Genomic DNA, 24,275 nt, shown 5'->3' with positions numbered 1-24,275 from the left:
ACCACGGCCTGGTCACATGACTACACGTGTACTGACCATCGATGAGTCTCCAGTTGAGGAGAGGGTCGTAGACGAAGGCCTCAAGGACAGCCATCACACTGTCCTTGTTCTCCCTCAGCACCCGCATCACGTTGTTGCATGTCTGACGGAAGTTTCCCTCAATCCCAGTCACCTAGGGGTTATTACATCACTATGTATAAGGGTTAAAGCAAATGGTACACGTACGTAGATGTATGTTGATGTTGCCCAGTACATGTAAAACCATTACTCTAAGGGCTGTAAACAACCACAGATTAAGTTGTGGTGACAACACAATAGCCTCAAGGGTAAACAACACAGTTGCTGGGATACACAATGCACAGTTTGTGGTGGTACATGTACCTCCATTGCGTTGGTGAGCATGCGAGTGAGTCGGAACGGTATCTTCTCGGGAAACTTTTCTCTAGTCATGGCCACCTCGAAACAGTCTCCAAAGTCAATGTGCAGTATACGCCCGGTCAGACGATCCAACATCAGGTTAGACGGATGCCTGTAAGTGAGTGTACATGTAGAGTGGGGTGCGGTGTGTGTGTGTGTGTTGAGGGGAGGTGGGAAGAGTGTGCGTCAGTGTGGAGTGTGATGTACATGTATGTGTCACTGTATGGAGGGGGGGCTTCTTTTTTTCACAAATCTTTATCCAGTAAAAAACTATCTCCTACACATACAAGTATCCTACACATACAAGTACATGTTTGAAATGGTGCCTCTACAATCAATCCACATAGGTACAATGTATATACTGCACTATACTGCACCATGGAGTTGCACTATCTCCAACTGCATGGGTACCAAATTTGTTTCTAGAACTGAAGTGCTAAACCTCTGGCTATAATTGACGAATATTACTTAATAGAATATTACTTAATAGACATGCGTGTGGACTAGCAAAAAATCTTGGAGTCTTAGAAATACGGCTCTTGGTATAATGTTCTGGCTGCAAAGAATTGCAATCATAATTCTAGCTTTCTACTGTAGTGACCCTTTTCAATTGTTCCTGGAAAGGGATCACTTCAGCTGTAAACATTAAAGTGGCATGAATAAAAGCTGTGTGTGGCTGGCTGGCTAGCTAGCCCTGCAGCCAACGTGCAAGTTCAAGTCTTAGCCTTCGCTCGCTTTTATTCAACAACAAAGCATTAATAAAAATCTGTCACTATACTAATGTGAAGGCCATTCATACTGCTGTAAACTATGGCATCCAGGTATAAAGCAGACTCAGAACTACAAATGAAACAAATCTAAATGAACAAGCCTCTCAACATTTGACCACACCCACCTGTCTCCCAGTCCCAGTATATAGCCCACCATGGACATAACGGCCAGAGAACGAGTGTAGTTGGTACGGCGATCAAACCACACCTGAGAACGAAAAAAAAAGCCAGTTTATACAATGTAGTTTGTGATCACCTTATACATGTAAGCAGGTCACCCTCTATAGTACAGTCAGGTTAATGGGCCCCAAAGTCTCCATAGTACATGTATGTGTTTGGACCTGGCCACACAGCCACTGTTGTGACATAATTTGCCAATGAGGCAGTCAGCTATATACATGTACGGCTTAGCTAAAGAGAGTTTTGCGTTCTGTAATGTTTCACCATTGCAGACTAAGTTAATGGTACATGTTATACAATGTTATCACTGTACGCATCTCACCTCAGAGGAGGGGCTCTTTAGCCAGAGGACCTTGGCCAGATCATCCCCGCTAGTGCTCTCAATGGCTTGCTCAAACACCTCCACCTTCTGCATCAGCATCAGGTGGTCGTAGTCTGAGGACATCTGGTGTGTGTGCATGTGAGTGAGAAGTGGGTGTGTGTGTGTGTGGGTGAGTGCATGTGGGTGTGTGTGAGCCATATACATGTACTGTATTTACTTGATTAAACGCCCGGGCGTTTATTTCAGATCTAAGTCTTTAGAGGGGGCGTTTAAATGAGGAGGGCGTTTATTGTTATGTCTCCTCCAAAACTCTTGCAAGCAGTGCTCTTCTTGGGCTGCTGTCTCAGCTTAAATTTAAGTCATAGGAGTGCCCTCTGTGTCGGTATCTCTCTCTCTGCCATCAATGCATCATAAAAAAAGTATTTTTATTCTATGCTGCCACGCTTGCAACTGGGTTCCACGTGCTATTTCAGCTCCACCCACAGTGCCACGCCCCATACATGGGCGATTATTAAGATGGGCGTTTATTGACAAAGACAGAGCTTTTACCCTGGGCGTTTAAACGAGATGGGCATTTATTCAAGGAGGGCATTTAATCAAGTAAATACGGTACATATAATTATGTACAGGACTACAAGGATCAATGCCCTTTTAAGTGTACAAACAAACAATTCATGCTCTTGGTACACTGATAAATCTCCTACCGACACGTTCCTCTACTGTCACACGACTTGTCACACACGACTTGTCACATGACCAGTTTCTCACCTGTAGCATGAGCCTGTGCTCAATGTTGAGCATGATCTTCTTCTTCTCTCGATAGTCTCGTATGAGCGAGTGGATGGTGTCGCAGTGAGGTACCCAACCGATCAACCCCGAGTTCGGAGAGAGGGGGATCACCGAGTACCGCTCAATACTATGCACAGAGGGTTAAAACATTAACAAAAACTAGAATAGCCTCAAAAACATCCTGCATATACCGTACAACATGTATATAACGCCAACAAAAAATGTGGCTTTACAAACTTGCACATGCTAAAAACAGTGCAATATAGAACACAACATTTAAACCCCTATTCCGCCACGTCATAACAAACCACACCCACCTGAGGTGTCGTTTAAATGTCTCCGGATCGTTGGTGAGGAGAGTGTTGACGAGACCGAACAGCTGCATCACTCTCTCGTCCTGACGCAGGTCCTCGTGACCCTTGAGCAGGAACATGAAGTCCTGACCATTGCTGCCTGAAGGGGAAATGGGGGAGGGGAATAGAACCATGTGACTGAATGAATACATCTCAGTGACTATCTCCCATTTACCTGTTTTGTACAGTGGGTCTAATAAAGAGGTGGCCTGCTAACACACACGTACATGTACATACACACTTTTATTTAACCTGGCTTGTATTAAGAGGGTGACAACAATAAACACATGTTTACTTTACTGTACAAGACTAAGTTTCTAGCAATTTTCTTGTTTTCAAGGCATAATGTAAATACCGTATTTACTTGATTAAACGCCCGGGCGTTTAATCCAGGAGGGCGTTTATTGTTATGTCTACTCCAAAACTCTTGCACAGCAGCAGTTATTGTGCTCTTCTTGGGCTGCTGTCTCAGCTTAAATCTATTTCTCAGCTTAAATTTAAGTCATAGGAGTGCCCTCTGTGTCGGTATCTCTCTCTCTGCCTCTATGCTGCCATGCTTGCAACTGGGTTCCACGTGCTATTTCAGCTCCACCCACAATGCCACGCCCATACATGGGCGTTTATTTAAGATGGGCGTTTATTGACAAAGACAGAGCTTTTACCCTGGGCGTTTATTCAAGGAGGGCGTTTAATCAAGTAAATACGGTAACTACTTTCTACCTGAGATTCTCTTTACCCACCTTGAATGACTAGTTTCCGCGGCCTTTGCTTGGAAGTGATGACATTGAGGGAGGCGTTGACCTTCTTGATGTGTATGATGGGCTGGTTGGGTTCGTAGGTTCCGGGGACAGCCAGCTCGAGGTCGTCACAGTCTAGTAGGTTCGGAGAGACGTACTGTAGCTCTAGGGTCGTCAGCTGTGTGTGTGAGTGTTGGGGGTGGTGGGAGTAAATATGGTTTAGCTGCCTAACAACAAATGACGCTCCCATTAAAAGCTACATTCAATACGATACATGTACAGCTCAGTGAGATCATAATTATAGCAAAGAGCTAGTGCCGTCTTAGATATTGTGTTGAGCACTAACTTGTGGTAGTTGCTTGGAGATTCTCCTAAAGACGTGGTAATAGAGCTCCCAGGCTTGAGTGAGGTCCTTCACGTTTGAGCTGTGCTGGTACTTCTTGCACCACTCGTAAGCCTCCGCAAGGTCTCTACCATACGCCTGTTATAAGAGGGGGAGGGGTGAATTGTAACATACATCACCGAAAATTAGCATGTATATAAAAGCTAGCTTTTAAAACAGTCGGTTTTCATGTGTGTAATATTTATTGGGTGAACTAAAGTCAAAGAAGCTTCTTTTACTGGCCATTATACATGTAGGGCAATAGTACTGCGTACTTACATGGTTGAATGAGATCTCTTTGAGTGTCTCGGGTCCGTTTTCCATCATCCCGTGCAGGGGCTGGAGGACAGCAAGCATCCCAGGAACATTGTGCTCGCCAAAATACAGTCTGTAAGGAACACAATCTGAAACAGTTTTCTGTTACAATCTATACATATCAAAAGCATGCTGTAGATAAGATGTCAAAACGCAAGCTACATGTATGACCAAATGTCCATGTAGTGCTAGAGAGATGGTATAATTATACAATACAGATCTCAGAAGGTTTAAACGACAATTCTCATTCAGCCTACAACTAGACGACACTACCCCATGCCCCACCCTCATGCCACACCCACCTTGAAGCGTCCTCGAGACCCTCGTGCCACTGCTCATGCCAGAGAATGGCTACTCTGATAAGCTCCTCAGACACCATGATGGCTTGTTGCACCAGATCAGAGCTATGCTCTCTCATGTTGCTTAGGATCATCTCTGCTGCATCTTTACGTTGCTCTTTCTGACTCTTAGTGGCCACCATCAGTGGGTAGATCAGGGCCTAGGTGTGTGTGTGTGTGTGTGTGTGTGTGTGTGTGTGTGTGTGTGTGTGTGTGTGTGTGTGCGCGCGCGTGCGTGCGTGTGTGTGTGTGCGCGCGCGCGCGTGCGTGCGTGTGTGTGTGTGTGTGTGAGTGTGTGTGTGTGTGTGTGTGTGTGTGTGTGTGTGAGTGTGTGTGTGTGTGTGTGTGCGTGTGTGTGTGTGAGTGTGAGTGTGTGTGTGTGTGTGTGTGTGTGGGTGTGTGTGAGTGTGTGTGTGTGTGAGTGTGTGTGTGTGTGTGTGTGAGAGAGTGTAGAGATGTACCATAAATTATTTATAAGAAACTACGCGTAAAGAAATCTAAGGTGGTCAAAAGATATTAACAACTCACACTACAAATTTAATTTGGCTATCAACTGCAGTCAGTGTACCTGTGGGTGCTGCTTCCCGACAGAGGTTAAAAGATCGTGAATGAGTTTGCTGACTCGGCTACGAGGGTGATCTATCCTAGCGATGAGTTGTGGGATCACTTGCAACCAGGTGTCGATGTCGATGGTTCGTACCCCATCCATCAGGGCCTTGTGTACATCCTGCAGGTGTCCGTAGTCGAACCAGAGAGTCAGCAATCTGCGAATAGTGGATCATAATGAAATGCAAGTGCATAAATACATGATTGTACAGATTCTGAATCAGTACGCGAACCACAAGTGAGAGGGAGTAGCTCGTTATAGAACTTTGTGTTAAAAGGGCAGGTTTAGAGATAGTAGGCAATGCCCATAATGAATTATGCTATGAAATCAATTTAACGCATAAATAATTTAATATTCTCATATGACATGACACATGCAGTTGTATGAGTACACCCAGGCTCAATAAAACAATCTCATTAACTACTTATAAACTACTATTTTACTATAAAATGTCAAAGCAATCTGCACAGCTATACTTTACACAGTGTTCGACAGTTCATGGCGGCAGTAGCTACGTGCATCAGATACTAAAATGATATTTCAAGAGCTAGTGCACTGGGAATAGGATATTGTGTGTTGAACAATAAGAACCGTCACATACTCCCCTTTCAGTAGACTGAAAGAAGAGTATGTGATGATTCTTATTGTTCAATGCAACAATGCAATAGTAGTCTTGCCCATGCAGATTACGTCACATACCACACTTTAAAAATTAATGGTCATACATACACATGCACACACACACACACACACACACACACACACACACACACACACACACACACACACACACACACACACACACACACACACACACACACACACACACACACACACACACACACACACACACACACACACACACACACACACACACACACACACACACACACACACACACACACACACACACACACACACACACACACACACACACACACACACACACACACACACACACACACACACACACACACACACACACACACACACACACACACACACACACACACACACACACACACACACACACACACACACACACACACACACACACACACACACACACACACACACACACACACACACACACACACACACACACACACACACACACACACACACACACGTTGATGCATAAAGATTCTCATATGAAGGCTTTGACATTAACTACAGTTGTAAGAGTGCATCCAGGCTCAACAAAAAATATCTCATTCAACTCAACAAACTTATAATACTCTACACAGTATCTATTGCAGTGTACAACAGTCAGTTGCCATCGGGGTCTCCATAATGAGGGTAGCGTGGGGGACAGGGGGTGGTGCAGGTTCTCATCGAGAAATCTCCGTACTCTTTCTGACAAGAGGGGCTCTTATAGCTACAACGTGGCTTTGGACGAGGGGGGCATTTCCAGGGGGCAAAATCTCCGATTTTGTCCAAGGGGGTGGGGTTTTGCACCCAGTCCAACATTTGCGAGTGTGTCACTATGTAAACGTCTTTCATGGTGGCTAGCTTGTCCAAAAATGCCGACAATGCAGCAAGTCTTTGCGGACCATAGTAAAACCACGCCGAGTGAGCATAAATACCGAAAGGTGATCGATTATCGTTGTAATGGAGGTTGAAATTCTCCATGAAAAAGTCCAGCCATTCCTTTTCACTCTGAGGCGCTGTGCACGCATCGATCATAGAGCAGGGATATCCATTGGACTGCTTGTAGTTGATGTTCGGTACTAGCCAGAGGCCTGGGTACGAGTTGTTAGGGCACGTTGATGGAGAGTCACAGATGGGTGATTTGTAATCGAGCGTGAACGGCCAATAGTTGGTCTGAGTGCCCATCGTTGCTTCGTATGTAAACTTGTTATCGTGCAATACACTTATCTCAGTTTCACTAGTCACAAGAAAGGGACCTCGAAATCCTCGAATCGAATCTGCTGGCACATTCCCCCACTTCTCCAAAATCGACTTCTGGTCCATAATCTCATGAGTATATTCATCCTTTGAAGCGTTCTCCCACCAGGTGGTGGGCTCTCGATGATCCACGCTGTGGTCCGCCATCTCGTAGTTGTGGCTGTAGTACAAGTCCTCCACAAGAGAATAGTCGGTGTCGTTGCCAGACACGAAGAAGGTGAGGCCTATCTCGCATCCATTTGGATTTTTTCGATTGGGAAAAGCCTTCGAATAATACGTATCGAAATCTTGGACCCTCAAACTGTCGTCAAAACTGAACATGACAATTTGCGGTGTTTTGTCCGGAGACAGACCTCCTGGTATGTCAGTACCAGCACAGCGACAGGTTGGCAGGTTGCAGTGAGCCTTGTCACACGGTTGGGCGGGGCCTCTTAGCGAGTCTCCATAGCGACCAGCGGGAGAGAGGGGCACAGCTGTGGCTATCTGAACTAGGAGAGCTAACACAAGAATCTTCATGGCGGCAGTAGCTACGTGCATCTGATACTAAATTGACACTTTATAGCTAGTGCACTGGGAATTAGGTAAATTGTGTTTTGAACAATGAGAACCACCACATACTCCCCTTTCAGTATGAAGTGTAGTACTACACGTACCCACAAGTAACAATGCTATGGTAGTTAGGGCAAGGCCCATTCAACTATTACAGCACTTCACCTCTACCAACCTTTATAATGTCATTCCATACACCAACACGCACCCAATATTTATGTACACAACACAAGTACAAACACATGCACCCACTCACACCCACTCAACTCAACCATCCACACACACCCACCCACACACCTTAGGGTATCCTGAAGAGAGCTGTCAAGAGAGAGAGCAATGGACTTAAAGAACCCCTGCACAGCTGAGCAGGCATACGTCACCACAGTCACTTCCACTTCGTTGAATGAGTCACGAGAAGGGGAGGGACTTCGTCCGATGTCCCCCGGGGTGGAGGGTGCCAGCAAAGCAACACCATCTCCTGAAGGTGACAGTAAAGCAGCACCATCTCCCGAGGACGGCTGTTGCTTGTGCTCTAGGAGAGCCTGGAAGTTCATGTATGCCCAGGCATGCCACGCCTTGTACCAGCACCTAGGAGGGAGGGGGAGGTATTGAGAAGTTAGGACCAGACTTCGATCTGAGAGCGACAGACAACATGCATGTAGAGTTTGTGGTCATACATGTAATGCATGCAAATGGTGGTACAAGTTGTGGCCCACATTTGTACATGCTGTGAACGTACATAAATTTCCAAAATACATTATTCAATGGTTAGCTGTCATGACTCAAAGCTTCGATCCTCACCTGTCATATTCAGTCGCCTTGTGGAAGTACTGCACGATGGTAGTGATGGTGGGCCCGCTGAGGTCGTTCTTCTCTTCCAGCTGTGTACGCCAGTCTCCAAGCTTCAGGTAGCACCTGGGAGGAGGAGTGGCAATTATGCTTATTATATTGAAGGATAAGTTCTTACATGTATTTTATTTGTATGTAACTCGTCAACACCATACAGTATCAAAAAGAGCATACATGTATATACATGTAGTGTACTAGGTAAGTTGTTCACAAGAATAAGCTAACAATTGCCTGAGGGCAAGAAGTTAATCAATCACACCTGGCCAGTAGTTTGTCGCAATCATCGTTGCCACCCACGAGAGGTTTCTTATGAGTGGTGACAAACTGAGAGAGAAGGTCAAAGGCTTGCTGTCTGCTACCAGCCTGCCAAAGATGCTTCATGTACGCAAACGTGACCTGGGAAGGGGCCGGGAAAAATATTAAAGACGTGTATTTATTATCAAACTGTTATGCTGGTCTCTTTTGTACAATTCCCTGAAATGAGGCCTGACTCGGTGAGTACGAATTCAGATTTTTTCTCACCCGAGGGTATTTCTCTGAGACGAGTAGTCCCTGCTTACAAGCTGGGTCATTCCTAAGCAACGACAAGAGTGTTCTTTCAGAGAGGGCCATCTTTCCAGATTTGCGACAAATGGAGGCATACTTCACCCACGACTGACTCTCCTCCTACATTAACACAGTTGCTATGATAACCAATATGACACATAATGAACTACAACCTACAGTATATATATACGTGTAGTTATAATTATGAACAATGCTAGTACGAGGATGCGCTCCACCCACACAGAGAGCACACATGTCACATGTACGAGGATGCGCTCCACCCACACAGAGAGCACACATGTCACATGTACGAGGATGCACTCCACCCACACAGAGAGCACACATGTCACATGTACGAGGATGCACTCCACCCACACTGAGAGCACACATGTCAATACACTAATGATGTTTATACATGTACCTGCTGGTTCAGCACAAGCGATCTAACTTGTAGGATCTTCTGCCAATCTTCGACATTTCTCTGACAACCCTGTGACAAGAAGCGATTGAGTGTGAAGACAACTACATGTATGGACGTTCACACAATTTGTGAATCTCCTAATTCCTTTCATGTTATTTTATCAACCTCTAATTTTGCCGTCTCTTAGCGACTTGCACACACATTGACATATCACACAAAATGCCACATACACTTTTCCCCTGAAGCTACGTGTATGTACTCCTCTTACCAGCAGTCTATTCCACCAATTCTGCTGCAGCTGTTGCTTCCTGTCAGGGTCCATTAGACAGTGAATGATCTCCTCCAGTTCTGAGAGCAGCTGTATGTTCACCATGACTCCATAGGCACGACTGTAGCTCTCCCCCACCAGTGCTGTCAGCTCTGTGTCCAGAATGTCACGGGCATCGTTTATGCACTGTGTGTGTGTGTGTGTGTGTGTGTGTGTGTGTGTGTGTGTGTGTGAGGGATGTACATGTATGTACATTCGAAAAAGCGAACTAAACATGTACACGTATGTAATGGTTCTTTCTTACAAGTGGATACAGTGTACAGTAATTATTGTGTGTTGTGTGTTGTGTTGTGTGCGTAGCTAACCTCCTGTGCTCCAGCAAACTGCCCCTTGTGAATACTCATGAGAGCTTGAAAGACAGCTCCCTCGGGCGTGTTCTTGTGTATGCTCTTACAATACTCCTCCATGCTCTCCCACTGGCCCAACCCCCAGGCAGACGCCGAAGCCATGACGGCCATTTTCTTCCTCGTATTGTCGTCTCCGAGGCCCCAAGACTCGCACGCTATCTCATACAGTTTTGTCCACTCTCCCATTGCGTTGAGGCATCGCATTCGGCCCAGAGTGAGGTTTATGTCCTCGGGGCGTAGGTAGGACTTGTCGCTGTAGAGGGTGTAGGCCGCCTCCCAGTTGTGGAGGCTCTCGTACCACTCCTCCTGGATTTTCTGTGAGGGTGTGGAGGGAGTGATGAAAGGAGCGAGCAAAACATCGCTAGTCCACAATATTAAATATTAAATTGGGGCAGATTTGAGCATAATAATATATGCACGTACTATCCAAAAGCATTCTTTCTACATTTGTATATACATAATGTATACATTGTAACATTAAACACTCGTTTGCAAAACATATTACCGTATATCTTCTAATTTATCGGACAGCAAAAAATAATTATTTTGGAAATTGTCCGGGTATAATTGGAACAGATCTTTATAGAGCATGCGAAGTGTCCGGAATAATTAGAACAAGCAAGCAGCTGCATGCGAGCTAGCTAAGTTTAATAGAACAAGGTACGACTGAATAGTTGCACTAACTATCTAAAACTAGCTACTCAAAGCTATCTAACTGCAGTACTCCAAGTCTTACTTGCCGTCTATGAATGGTAACTCAACTTTTCAAGGTATTGTCCGGATATTTAGAACAAATGTAATATTAAAGTACTGGAGTGTCCGTTGTATTAGAACAACGAAAATTGCCCAAAAGAGTGTCCGGGTAATTAGAAGTGTCCGATAAATTAGAAGATATACGGTACACCTGTAGCTTGAGTTCTACATATCCCTTAATTATTAAGCTTCCAATAACACAACATCTTGACATCTGTAGATGTGCTGGCTGGAGACATTATTAGCCTGTACATGTATAGGATATACCACACCTAAGAGGAGGATATATAGGGTGCATATCCTCCGAGTAGGTGTGGCATATCTGACTTATACCACGTGACCGCAGCACTATAAAAGGACCTCCCCCTAGCAACAATTCAATCACGATGCAGATTGCAAAAAAGAACAAGACTATGCCGGATTTTGCAGCCATCAAAGAGCTAGTTGAGCAACATGTTGACTCCTACAGATGCTCAAGAGCTTCCTTGGTCCAAGCGTTGACCATTTGACGTCCCTTACTGGAGTTGCAAGCTCTTCTTGGATAAAATGTATCTAAACCGCGCCCATGGACCCATGGAAGCTTAGCCATCTTGTTGGAGAGCACCTTCCGTGTTTCTGCCGTCGCTTTGAGTCTTAGTACTGTCAAGCATGGCTCTTTTCTCTTTGCTTACTTTCTTGAACAAATGAAAAAACTAAAAAACAACTTGAAAAACTGTGCATGCCTAGGGCTGTATGCTAATATTCTATATATCCTACAGCTGTTGACCAATGAGATCAATTTGTGGTGACGTAAGCGTGGTATAAGTACATATATACTCACAAACTCTCCCTCGGCCTTCTTCTGTGCGAACACAAGCACCCCGGCAGCTGCATCCGGTTGTTGCAGTTTGTTGTTGATGGAGATGAGTGACTCCAGCGTCTTGGTTGTCAGACCACGATGAAACTCCTCCTCCTTGTAGTGGAGGGCCTTGGCGTACGCTCGGCAGTTCATGGCACACTCTCCCAACAGCTCACTGGTCAGTGGCAACCGGCCCTGTTCAGAATAACAATTTGATACAAGGACAGGGACTTAACACACCATTAATCTAAGGGAAGTCTTCTCAATCTACAAGATGAGCTTGTTCTCTTAAAGCCAGTTTTCTAGTCTTATCAATGTAATCTACTGTACAGTACATCTAGTTCCGTTGACAGGTCACTTTCCAAGCAGTACAATGTACATGTATAGTAGATGATCCTTACCGTAGCCTCCTCGCAATGCTCCATGAACTCTGCCAGATTGAGCACGGTCTGTGTGATCTCTGGAATATTCTGTAGCGTGAGTGCCTGCTTCAAGTTGGACACAAAGTCCTCTTGATGCACTGGTCTCAGCTCCATCCAGCATGACACAAACGCAGCATTGAACAACTCTCTGTGTATGGGGCAGGGGGCATTAGAACAGTAAATGGCTAATAAATACATGTATGTTACAGTGGCACATGGTCTTTGAGTTGTTCTAGCGGCTATTGACTAGAAACTGACATTGCGATATTGGCCAATTATTATTGTTCCAGAATATGGCATGTACGTGTATGCGATAATACGTATACGTATTTCCACAAGTTGTTAATGGTAGTCCTACCTTGCTAGTTGGTTGTAGGCTTGAGCGAGGGCCCAACAGGATCGTAGTGAGGGGGAGGGGGACTCCTTCAGAAGCTCCACCCCCAATCGTCGTAGCCACTCCATCCAGTCCTCTTTACGCACTCTCCCAACAGAAGACCACGCCTATAGGAGAAGATATGTGTGTTATGGCGGTCATGGTCTGAAATTAAAAGCTAAAATATGTGACCATTGGTCAGGCAGGCCAAAATCAAAACACTATAATGGTAAATACTGAAGCCAAAATGATGTGAGGTCCCTTAGCTTAGTCGGTAGAGCGTGGTGCTAATAACGCCAAGGTCAGCGGTTCGAGCCCGCTAGGGACCACTTTTTTTTTTTATTCCTGCTCTCCACACGCACATAAGTGAAAGACATCATGTCGAATACATGCACCACATACTGAATTTCCAGCTGCTACATGTATAGCGGGTAATTTTTGTGGGGCAAAATATTCGTGGTTTTGGTGGTTGAAGGTCTGACTACGAATATTTTACCCACGAATGAAGCGACCTTGACTACCTTTACCTGTAGTGCAAGCAGCAACCACGAAAATATTATCCATGAAATGTCTCAATATTGCTAATCCATGAATATTTTGTCCCCTGAAAATTACCTGCTATACGGTAGTATTAAAAACCCCGCCCACTCACTTACCCTGGAGAGTGCGTTCACTTCCATGTGGAACTTTTTGAAGGAAGCTGCCTCTATCTCAGCAGAGTTGTCCTCGTCGGGTTGCTGTCTCTTGATCTTACGGTCCACATCGTCGTCAGGCACCAACGGCTCATCCTGGGGGAGGGTATCCAAAGTAGTAAGTAAGTAAAAGTAAAGTCTTCAAATGTAATGCATGCAGACTGTTTTGCAAAGGACAATCGACAGATAATAAAATTTTTCGGTTTACGCTGGACCAGTGTAAACAGAAGGCCAGGTCTTCCTGTTATCTACTTCAGTGGGCCATAACAACTATCACGAGTGCATACAGTAGCTGTATACATGTAGTGCATTTGCCAGACAGCAAAACCACAAATAACCCAAGTGATAATGAATTCATATCTGAATGGTAATCTCATTATTGTGGGCAAAGTGTGGTTGGAAACTCTCTGCAAAGGATTCTCAAACTCTGTAACTAAAAAGCATGCACTAATCACACACACACTCACACACCTTGCTCAACCTGCTCAGAAGAAGCTCGTACATTGGGTGGTTGAATTTATGTCTTGTCATCACCTGTAGTGGATGGGAACAATAATTATTTGCGTCACTTACGTAAGTTTTACGCTATTACTCCAATATCGACCAATCACCTTCTTGACTGTTGGAATGAAGATCTTGTATCTCTTTCCGAGCTGTATCACCATGGCGCAGAGAGTTGACATGGCAACACCACGCAGCTCATGGCCCTGATCAAGAACCTGTAACAAGTGTGTTTGTGTCATATACATGTACATTCGTGAATACAACTGTGGTACAAAGCAGTAAAGTAACTATGTAATGATAGGCACACAGTAGAAGGAACTATAAACGTAGTAATGGCATTGTGCGGCAGCTGTACCTGTATCAGGGCATGGATGATCTGAGACGCATAGTCTGTGAAGTCCAACGAGCTGCTTAGTTTCTCAATCGTTTCCATGGCAGTCCTGTGGGAACACAATACACATTAATTAGGTAGCAAATTGTGTGAACACTATAGCTTTTACAGGAAAAAGGTAAATCCTAGTGGACGATTCATATGATTGATTCAGAAGAAAAGTTCTTTGCCAAACAGAATGTATAAGACTCACTTTTTGACTTCTGGTGCATTTGAGGAGTCCATGACCTTGACGATGGGTGGCACTAGGAGATGGAGGTAATCGTCGAGGCTGGCACCACACAGCTGCAACGCACTCATCATCTAGGCAAGGAGGGAGGGGAGGGTAAAGGTCAACTCTATCAAACCACCATAGGAAGCACGGCTATTATCACACCTCCGATTACACACAATTATCGAGGAGCTTAAACTCTTAGGCAGATGGTAATGAGCTAAAAAGGGAATGTCTCACTTACCTTTTGAGTGGCCATTTTCTGCTCACTGGTGTCTTGTAGGAATAGTTTGAGTACTGGATGGACCAGACGTGGGATGTACACCTTGAGCTCGTCACCCATGGCAACCACGATCTTCTCGATGAGAAGGATGATAGTGTTCTGGATGGGGCTGTTGGGGCTCCAGAAATCCTGGGAGGGTGTGGGTGTGTGTGAGGGTGTGTGGATGTGTGTGAGGGTGTGTGTGAGGGTGTGTGGGTGTGTGTGAGGGTGTGTGGATGTGTGTGTGTGTGTGTGTGTGTGTGTGTGTGTGTGTGTGTGTGTGTGTGTGTGTGTGTGTGTGTGTGTGTGTGTGTGTGTGTGTGTGTGTGTGTGTGTGTGTGTGTGTGTGTGTGTGTGTGTGTGTGTGTGTGTGTGTGTGTGTGTGTGTGTGTGTGTGTGTGTGTGTGTGTGTGTGTGTGTGTGTGTGTGTGTGTGTGAGGCTGTGGGTGTGAATTATGCTTTCATTGACTGATGGTACATGTAAGCACCTACGTATCAACCAAGAGGTGTCTACATGTACAAGTACACATGAGCATGAGGATTTAAACATTCAGTGTAAAACTTTTATTGGCATAAACAAAGCAAAGGTAAAAAAACTAGTACACAACAACTACAACAAGAAATGGGGCGATAAAAATTAGAACAGTACAAATTAGCGATGGTGTAGTTAAATAAGCTGATAAGCATAATTAACTTCTTGCTAATCAATTAAGACAAAGTCACTTCCACTTCAAATCGAATGCAGTCATTTTCGAGATACTCGCATAGCTCATCATGAGTGATGAACGAAGGATCTCCCCATCCAAGCCTACTCCTCTCACACATAACAACACGCTCGCCAGCCCAACCCTCCGCCTTATCAGTGAATCGAATCACTCTATCGTAATCGGCACGTATAGTATTGTTATTTTTCAACGTAATTTTCACCTCTCCGCGAAACGGCCACCACAAATGATCGTCATAGTTACCAGGCATGAGGTGTACATAGACGGACATGTATCTCCCCACCACCTCTTGATCTTGATCAGTTAAACCACTGCCATTGGCGTCCACGCCTATACACATCTTGTAGCCAGTGGGACTGGTATAGAAGAAGGGAGAGAACCAGCAGCCGGCTGGGTTTTGTTGGAGATGGTGAGTGAAGTTACACATGGTGAAGTAGAAAGGTTTCATCAAAGTGTGGAGTGTGGGTGGGCCAAAAGGTCGTGGTTGATTCCCTGCCATCTTAACTCAGAGCCTCGATACTTACTGAAACTTTCTATTTAACACTGTCGGCTACTTCAACTTCAGCTTCAGCTTCAGGAAGTGTTTATAGTAAATAGGTCAGAGTGCACAGAAGAATGATAATGAATATGATTATATGATTATTACGGATCCCACTTGACTACGAGTGTGTTTAGCAGGGAGTTATGATAGCCAGCTTAAACATACAGAATTAATGATGTAATGCTGCTAGTAGCCAATAGAAAGTGGTATCTACATGTAATGTTACTAGCTCTAGTTAGCCAATGAAAAGTGGGGTATTAGTGACGTAGACAGAAAGCAGTTTAAGACTGTTGAAATCCTGGGAGGGTGTGTGGGTGTGGAAATGATGTGAGGGTGTGTGTGCCAGACTACTGTCATTGGAGATCAATGTTCTCTATGTATTAATCATACTTGCAAACATAATTTTAGTGATACGTACATGTACATATACAGGAGGTTAATTTTTCACAAAGCAATCAATACTGCCAGAGAACAAACAGAGTGACTGTATATGAGGAGCTACCATACAATTGAGCTAACTATGGCAGAACTGCTAAAGTGTTGAAAACAGACGAGTTTATACAGATATATAGCTACTTCAATGATACATTAACTACAAACATTATGGTGTCATTCTCGAGGTACTTGTGCAGCTCGTCAAGAGGGATAAACGTGGGGTGTCCCCACCCCCTCTCACTCCGCTCACAGCCGGCAACACGTTGACCAACCCAATCCTCCGTCTTATCAGAGAATTGAATAACTTGTACGTAACCAGCCTTCTCACTGTTTTTACTTTTGAGCGTGATCTCGACCTCCCCACGAAACGGCCATGTCAGATGTTCGTCATAGTTACCGGGCATGAGGTGGACATACACGGACATGTATCGCCCCACCGCCTCTTCACCTTGTTTTCCCACACCACTGCCATTGGCGTCCACACCGATGCACATTTTGTAGCCCATAGAGCTCGTGTAGAAGTAAGGTGAGTGCCAGCAAACATCCGATCGTGCCTTGTGTTGGCTGACATCGACCATGGGGAAGTGAAAAGGTCGCATCGTGGTGAGAATATTGGGAAGGTCAGGACTAGGAAGATATCCGGTCATCTGAAACTCGGGGCTCTCTGGCTTGCAAACTCTTAATTGTATAGATTACATACAACCTCTGTAGCTATACAGATCTACTGACTGCTTGGGCAGGATGTTTGTGTGGTTTAACACAGAGAGGGTATTGAATATACTTGACATCACACTACAATGTCATGGGAGGCACGTGATAGTAATAAAAATAATCATGACACATACAATACAATACTTGGGACAGTGGTTGTGGTAGGTCAGCTATATACCGTATAGCTGGTAATTTCCGGGGGGCAAAATATTCGTGGTTTTCTTGGTTGAAGCTCTGACCACGAATATTTTGCCCACGAATGAAGCCACCTTGCCTACATTTACCTGCAGTAGTGCAAGCAGCAACCAGGAAAATACTATCCACAAGTGACTAAATATTGCTCAACCACAAATGGTTTGCCCCCTGAAAATGATTGTCTATACGGTATGTAGCTCAACATGTGACTAGTTGCTGAGTATGACTCAGAGTCATACTCAGCAAAACTATTATAATAGTCAATTCAATAATAATTATGCAACATTTGGGAAATTAAATGCTACGCTATCATCGTGACTCTACAGCTGGCATTCACCAAACAATACAGTAATAAAAGTGCCTATTGTACCCACAGAAAGCAGTGTAAGACACATTCTATACATGATACACGTATTAGCCGTTATCGAAGAAACATTAATTTTAACAAAATTCACAACGTTGTCATGTAGGAGTGTTTAGCAGGTAGGTACATGCAGTGATAGTGAATATTGTCAGAATCTGCATATTTAAAGCTAGAGTATTATTATGACCCATGGATGCATGGAGTACAAAATAAAATGAATATGATCTGCCACTGATGAAGATAATTACTTGAGCCTAGCTTCAACTATGAATCGAAGGCAATCATTGTCCAAATATTCGTCAAGGTCTTTATGAGCAATAAACGAGGGGTGGCCCCATCCATACTCACTCATATCTCTCCCGAACACTCGATCACCAAACCTCTCTGTTTTTTGCGTTACCTCTTCAGTGAAACAAATATTTCTTGAATAATTCTTCTTGCTACTGTCTCTGTTCTGAAGTGCGATTTCCACTTCGCCACAAAATGGCCACCATAAAAAATCATCATGTTTCCCAGGCATCAAGTGAACATAAGCAGATAAGTATTTTCCAGTCACAGACGCACCATGGTTATCCACACCACTACCATTGGCGTCAATCGCTATGCACATCTTGTAGCCAGTGGGACTAGTGTAGAACCACGGTGAAAGCCAACAGTTGGAGTCCAATTTGTAACGAGAAAAGTCGCACATTTGCGAGTGGAAAAATTCCATTTGAGTGTGGAGTGAAGGAGCTTTATCCATTTCTGATTGTCTTTCGAAAAAGGGTTCATAGAAGTGATATCTCTACGTGCTAAGCTCATGCACATCTGACATGCAGTTGTTTTTATACAAATCCTGATTGCTGAGTTTGTAAAGTATTGAACAATCGACGATTGTAAGACACAAGACATAATTATGTAATTAATGATTAGGACTATTAAAGCAATTAAGCCACAATAACGAAAAACTGAATCACAATAACATTCTGCACACACAACAAACATAACTTTAGGCAGACAAATCTATACAATCAGGTGTTTAGCATGCCTTTCTATTTATAGTATACTTTTTTAAAACTCCTATAGAATCTAAAGGATGATCCGATCGATAGGCCATTTTGTATTCATACTGAAACTGAAAATCAAAATCAAGCAGTTTAGCAAACATACATGTACAACACGTTACCAAGGGCGAGAAAAGGGCATGCAACTCGCACTATTCTCAGACTCATTTTCATACGGTTACTATTTTTAGACATTCCGCGTGGGCAGAATGCTTTAACTTTTGCCACTACTTATACATGTACATGTACATGTAGTACATCCTGCCTCTATGAAGTTGGATGATTGCATACATGTAGTTTATAAGCCCTTGACGTTGATGTGCCCAGAATATTTGATGTGGTATACATGTACTTTCAATCCTCAAAATACACAAATTTTCCTATTTTAATTATGTGGTAAACAAGGCCTAATGAGTGTATTTTTATCTAGTGGTATTTTGTCTAGTGGTGGTTATTTTGTCAACCAGTGTGAGCATAATTATGCATCGTCTGACATTATTAATAACATCTCTTCCACTCACTCTGATAATGGCGAATATCTCTGGCATGTAGTTCCTGGCGTGCTGCTTGATGATGGAGATGATCTGACCCAGCTGCTTGAACAAGTACTCTCTCATGTTCTTATCACAGGAGCGCATCACACTCAGGAATGGCGGCATCACCTGGGAGGGTGGGGGTGGGCAGTACGTATGTGGTCAACTCTAATACAATTGCTAAAGAAACAGTTTTATTTTCAGGGAACAGGGTGGATTGTAACTGTCACAGGTCTGGGATCTGAGCATACATATTTTCTGTTTAATGTCATGTGATATCAAAATTAGCTACCAAAACATGCCACCCTACATGTACTTGTAGCCACAAGCTGAAACACACACACACGTACACACCCACCCACACACACACCACACACGCACACACACCACACACCTGTGTTAGATAGGGGACGCTCTTGATGCCGAGACTCTTGAAGATGAACCCGAGTGCCTGAATGGACATTGTGTGATGCTGAGAGAGGGACTGGTCCTTGAGGATCTTCATGAGAGAGTTGATGGCCACTGAGGGATAGAAGTCCTCCAGATTACTGCCACTTCCCATTGAGACAAGCAGCTCACTAGCCGTGTCTCCACTGCCTGTGAGGAGGGAGGGGGGGGGATAAAACAGTGGTGACATAATTATTATTAATTTCTCTTTATGATATACCTGTGAAATATTATGTTTCTTATAACATTATGATATGTTTAATATTAATTAATTGTTTATTATTATATTATACTATAACATAACACGGGAACGTAGATTTATTTTGCTAATCAAAGAAAATATGGCTAGAAGCAGTACTTGTATTGCAATAGTTGAGCATTACACTGCTACAGACTCTGCTACAGACTCTTCTACAATAATGTTGCTCTGAACTAAGGCCAGTGCTATATACGTAGCTTACCTGTGTCCTGAGATATCTTATCCATTGGTTTGCTGACCGGAGTGCCCATCTTGCTGCGGACCCCGCTGCGCTGATGCTGCTTTCGTTTGTACGGGTCCAACGCTCCCAGAAGACCCAGCACACGAATCACCTCACGACGAATACCAGTCATGTGCTCCACCTTCAGGAAGTTGAACAGGATGTCCAGAATGTTTGGGTACGTGTAGTAAGGCTCCACCACATAGCTGTGTGTGTGTGTGCATGGGTGTGTGTGTGGGTGGATGGATAGGTGTGGGTGTATTATTGTAGCATGGGATATCCTATAGACCACAAGGAATGTACATTACCACAAGTAAACATTCAGGTACACCAGCACTACACTATAACAGACACACAATTTTAAACCTAACCACCCACCCAGTTGACTCCACTATCACACTATAACAGTACCCTAACCACCCACCCAGTTGACTCCACTATCACACTATAACAGTACCCTAACCACCCACCCAGTTGACTCCACCAGCTGCCCAAAGGTCCACAGTGCCACCTCTCTCTTTGCCAGAGAGCTCGAATCTTGCAACATTTCCACGATGATAGGACAAAGTTCATCCACACAGTACCTCATGTCGCCCCTGGCAACTTGCGCCAACTCGCCGATAGCAGCCATGATGTTGTTGGTGACACTTGGATTGGGATCAGGCTCCTTCAGTTTGGGAATCAGAACCTGGGAATCAATAAATATCAACAATTGTATAGTAACACTCTCAATACGCAGCAGAACATCAATTTTGCCTCATTTTAGTCCAAGTAAAATTTTACTCTGCACACCATTTACTGTTGAATGCCTTACAATCGAATTATATACATTATTTAAAGTACCGTTTTGAACCACATGTAGAAAGACGCAGAACAGAAGACCCACCTTGAGTATCGCTTCCTGGTAGGGCCTGACTAGCTTGGGGGCGTTAGCGATGAGGTGTCCCAGTAGTTTAGCACTCTGCTCTTTGTTACGACCTATCCCACTGTACTCGAGCTCGGTGAGTATCTGGATGAGCACTTTACGCAGGGTCGGCATCACAAAGGCGGGGTTTAGGTTGCTAAGACGACCGATGATGCACATGCCCAGCTCACGGATACGAAACACCTGCAGGGCATAGAGAAAGAACATTAATTACATCAATCGGGTTACAGTACACGTGTAGGAGAACAGCCATAATTAATAACTCAAAGCTAAACATGGACGTACCGATATTACAATTGATGAGCATTAAAATGGATGAATGAATATAAAAACTCTTAAAATGAACTGGTTTTCCATATATGTCACTCTGAGACCTCAACTGTCACATGCCACACAGAAGCTATTGTATCAGTTTACAAGAGCCATGGCCTCCAATCATGACTACCATCTCATACCAGCTGTCAAGAAAGAACTTTCCAGAAACACCGGAGGGTTCCATTGTGAGTTTGTGAAGCCACTAGAAAGAAATAACCTCCAGTCAGAGTGTCCAGTTTGCCTCCAGATCATTCGAGATCCCCACCAGGTCACATGCTGTGGCAAGAAGTATTGCTACACTTGTATTGAGTACATCGAAACCAGTGGAAGACCTTGTCCAAATTGCAACACCAAGGATATCGTTTCTTTTCCAGATGTTGGACTTCAGCAGAAGCTGTATGCTTTGAAAGTTCGATGTAGCCACCAGAAAGACGGGTGTGAGTGGACGGGGGAACTGGAGCAGCTTGATGAGCACCTCAACACAAATCCATTGCAAGAGAAACAACTCAAAGGATGTCCATTTGCCGAAATCAATTGTCTGTACAATTGCGGAGACAAATGGCAAAGGCAATATATTCAATCGCATAAAAATGAATGCTCCAAACGTCTATTCGGCTGTGAGCACTGTCATCATTATGTTTCCACCTTTGATGATGTCACCAACAACCACTGGCCTGTGTGTGGGTCCATCCCTGTCCCCTGCCCTAACGAGTGTGGGTCAATTCTTCAACGTCAGAATAAGGACAGCCATGTTGCCGATGAGTGCCCCCTGACCACCATCAACTGTGACTTCCACCACGTAGGCTGTGCTGTGAAACTTCCTCGACAAGATATGCCGGAACACCTGAGAGAGAACCTCCTCACACACATCTCTCTATTAGCCACCAGTCATGCCAAACAACAAGACGACCTCGCAGAGCATAAAACAGAAATTAACAAGCAAAAAAATGAAATCGTTGAAGCTAAAACTCAGATTGCAACTCTAGTTGATGAAAATAAAGCACTGCAGATCAAAAACACAAACTTGGAACATAATCATCTGTCACTAGCAACCAACTTCAACAGAGTACAAATTCAGCTAACAGGAGAAGGCCAGGCCTTGAAAGAAGAGAATATTCAGCTAAGGAAAGAGCTCTCTGTTTTGACAAAACAGACAAGAGCGAGGCGTTCAGTCGATGCTTCTCCACGCACAACTATACCACTAACCCCTCCTGTCCTAGCTATGACCAATTTTAGTCAGCGAAAGAAAAGTCTCGATACATGGTACTCAGCTCCAGTCTATAGCCATGGGCAAGGCTACAAGCTCTGTCTAGGAGTCTACCCAAACATCCCAAACAAGCACATCTCCGTGTTCATACACTTTATGAGAGGAGGGTTTGACGATTCCCTACTATGGCCGTTTCGTGGTGTGATTTGGTTTCGACTGCTCGATCAAGTCAAACACAAGGACCATCGGGTTCAAAAGGTGGTGTTTGATGATACGGTGGAAACGAGAGTGCGTAGCAGAGTGACAGAGAAGGAGCGAGCAGATAAAGGGTTGGGTAAGGGAACATTCATGGCTCACGCTGAGCTCGATTCAAGATACTTGCAAGCAAACACACTACTGTTCCAGATCTACAGAGTTGAGCTAGCCTAATTCAAGAGAATGAATGACATTTGCACCTATTACATATTATTGCGTGAACACTGAAAAGACTATTATTACCACTGACATAGATACATGTATAATATGAACGATAATTTCTGTATGTACATGAACGGCATAATAAAATGTATTATCTTCCTTTTCACCCCCCTCTCCACGACCTTCTGGGCCATATACATTGTCCTGTATATCCCTTTGCCATTTACAGGGTTTTGCTATGATCTTGCAACATGGAGTTACATGTAAAACAACATGCGCATTGATAACCACGCATAGTGGGGTAGGTTATTACATACACACACACACACACTGACCCCGTCATGTACGGCCACAAAGAGGGTGGTGAGGTTTTCTGCCTGAGCCAGGTGAGGGTCAAACCTCTCGTCCAGTGACATGAACACACACTCACGAATCTCGTCGTCTGTGGGAGTGGTTTAAATGGTTGTTAAGTACGTACGTACATGTGTAGGTTCCCCAATATCACATGATGCGGTTCTACGGTATCAAAACAGTTGCATTTATTTGACACACTGTATTTGCTATCAGTGCAAGTGTATAAATCGAAAGCACAATCTAAAAAAGTTATTACTTTAGGATATGAAGCAACTCTGTATAACTCCAGCACAACATTCATGCGTACACACCTGGGTCAGTGATTCCCACAGTTAGTAGTTTGCCGAGGACCTCGCCCACCACTTGTGCTGACGCGGCACTAAAGGGAGCAAAGTGCGTGACAAAGATGTTGTGGGGCAGGAGGTTGGGCACAAGGAGAGCAGCACACGTCCTCACCGCCTCCATACGAACAGACTTGTGCTCTGAGGTGAGGTAGTAGTCGGCACAGCTCTGGACCAGCTGGAGAGGGGGCTGGGCTGTGGGGTGTGGTCACAGGCATGTACGTTGCATAGTGATCACAAATGCTACAATAACTCGTTTTACTCGCACTTAGATAAAAATCAAATTAGCTCGTACAATGTACAATGAACAATGTAGAGAGGTCTATAAACACAATTGAGTTGGTTGCATCTGTACATTCACAGAATAGAGTAAGCAAAAATGTAGTACACACAATGGTACTACATTTTGTGTGTAAGCCATGTATAGCATTGTATGCTCAGTTAGTGTATATAATCCCAAAGAACATGTAGGTTTACTGAGTGGACATTTAAGGGGGAAGTTCATACTAATCCAAGATTACTTGCCTATATAATCATGCTTTCTTGGTACTACATGTATGTAAGCCTATGTAAGCCATGTATAGGAGATTTATATTGTATGCTCAGCTTATAATCCCAAAAGGAACATGTAGGTCAACT

General features: G+C 44.1%; 3 protein-coding genes and 1 non-coding gene across 4 annotated transcripts in view; 2 read left to right on the top strand and 2 right to left on the bottom strand.

Annotated features, from left to right (window-relative positions):
- The window catches only part of LOC135332829 (serine/threonine-protein kinase mTOR-like), a 41,588-nt gene that overhangs the window by 12,302 nt on the left and 5,011 nt on the right, over window positions 1-24,275 (bottom strand). Inside the window, exons 11-44 of the mRNA XM_064527744.1 lie at window positions 23,607-23,831; window positions 23,277-23,383; window positions 20,964-21,185; window positions 20,548-20,765; window positions 20,060-20,283; window positions 19,546-19,748; window positions 19,140-19,280; window positions 14,587-14,754; window positions 14,325-14,434; window positions 14,096-14,180; window positions 13,848-13,955; window positions 13,708-13,770; window positions 13,201-13,332; window positions 12,530-12,672; window positions 12,151-12,319; window positions 11,732-11,944; window positions 10,117-10,473; window positions 9,752-9,937; window positions 9,484-9,552; window positions 9,039-9,182; window positions 8,776-8,912; window positions 8,469-8,582; window positions 7,965-8,255; window positions 5,172-5,367; window positions 4,568-4,764; window positions 4,230-4,338; window positions 3,915-4,049; window positions 3,572-3,746; window positions 2,796-2,931; window positions 2,458-2,605; window positions 1,690-1,812; window positions 1,313-1,395; window positions 382-529; window positions 37-172 (exon numbers count right to left, since the gene is read on the bottom strand). Of these exons, the coding sequence (XP_064383814.1) occupies window positions 37-172; window positions 382-529; window positions 1,313-1,395; window positions 1,690-1,812; window positions 2,458-2,605; window positions 2,796-2,931; window positions 3,572-3,746; window positions 3,915-4,049; window positions 4,230-4,338; window positions 4,568-4,764; window positions 5,172-5,367; window positions 7,965-8,255; window positions 8,469-8,582; window positions 8,776-8,912; window positions 9,039-9,182; window positions 9,484-9,552; window positions 9,752-9,937; window positions 10,117-10,473; window positions 11,732-11,944; window positions 12,151-12,319; window positions 12,530-12,672; window positions 13,201-13,332; window positions 13,708-13,770; window positions 13,848-13,955; window positions 14,096-14,180; window positions 14,325-14,434; window positions 14,587-14,754; window positions 19,140-19,280; window positions 19,546-19,748; window positions 20,060-20,283; window positions 20,548-20,765; window positions 20,964-21,185; window positions 23,277-23,383; window positions 23,607-23,831 (5,415 nt within the window). The remainder of the gene's footprint in view (window positions 1-36; window positions 173-381; window positions 530-1,312; window positions 1,396-1,689; window positions 1,813-2,457; window positions 2,606-2,795; window positions 2,932-3,571; window positions 3,747-3,914; window positions 4,050-4,229; window positions 4,339-4,567; window positions 4,765-5,171; window positions 5,368-7,964; window positions 8,256-8,468; window positions 8,583-8,775; window positions 8,913-9,038; window positions 9,183-9,483; window positions 9,553-9,751; window positions 9,938-10,116; window positions 10,474-11,731; window positions 11,945-12,150; window positions 12,320-12,529; window positions 12,673-13,200; window positions 13,333-13,707; window positions 13,771-13,847; window positions 13,956-14,095; window positions 14,181-14,324; window positions 14,435-14,586; window positions 14,755-19,139; window positions 19,281-19,545; window positions 19,749-20,059; window positions 20,284-20,547; window positions 20,766-20,963; window positions 21,186-23,276; window positions 23,384-23,606; window positions 23,832-24,275) is intronic.
- Window positions 6,369-7,711, bottom strand: LOC135332852 (chitin deacetylase 7-like). The gene has a single exon (XM_064527764.1). It carries the CDS (start codon window positions 7,653-7,655, stop codon window positions 6,480-6,482), a length of 1,176 nt encoding a protein of 391 aa, XP_064383834.1. The 5' UTR covers window positions 7,656-7,711; the 3' UTR covers window positions 6,369-6,479.
- On the top strand, window positions 12,801-12,873 carry Trnai-aau (transfer RNA isoleucine (anticodon AAU)). Its single transcript has one exon. It is a non-coding gene; the product is annotated as a tRNA-Ile (tRNA).
- Window positions 21,369-23,150, top strand: LOC135332850 (TNF receptor-associated factor 6-like). Its single transcript, XM_064527763.1, has one exon. The coding sequence runs from the start codon at window positions 21,427-21,429 to the stop codon at window positions 22,951-22,953; it is 1,527 nt and encodes a 508-aa protein (XP_064383833.1). The 5' UTR covers window positions 21,369-21,426; the 3' UTR covers window positions 22,954-23,150.

Source organism: Halichondria panicea, chromosome 3, assembly GCF_963675165.1.
Source record: "Halichondria panicea chromosome 3, odHalPani1.1, whole genome shotgun sequence".
Taxonomy (NCBI): domain Eukaryota; kingdom Metazoa; phylum Porifera; class Demospongiae; order Suberitida; family Halichondriidae; genus Halichondria; species Halichondria panicea.
The sequence above is the reverse complement of the archived record's forward strand: the minus strand, read 5'-3'. Positions and strand labels throughout refer to the sequence as shown.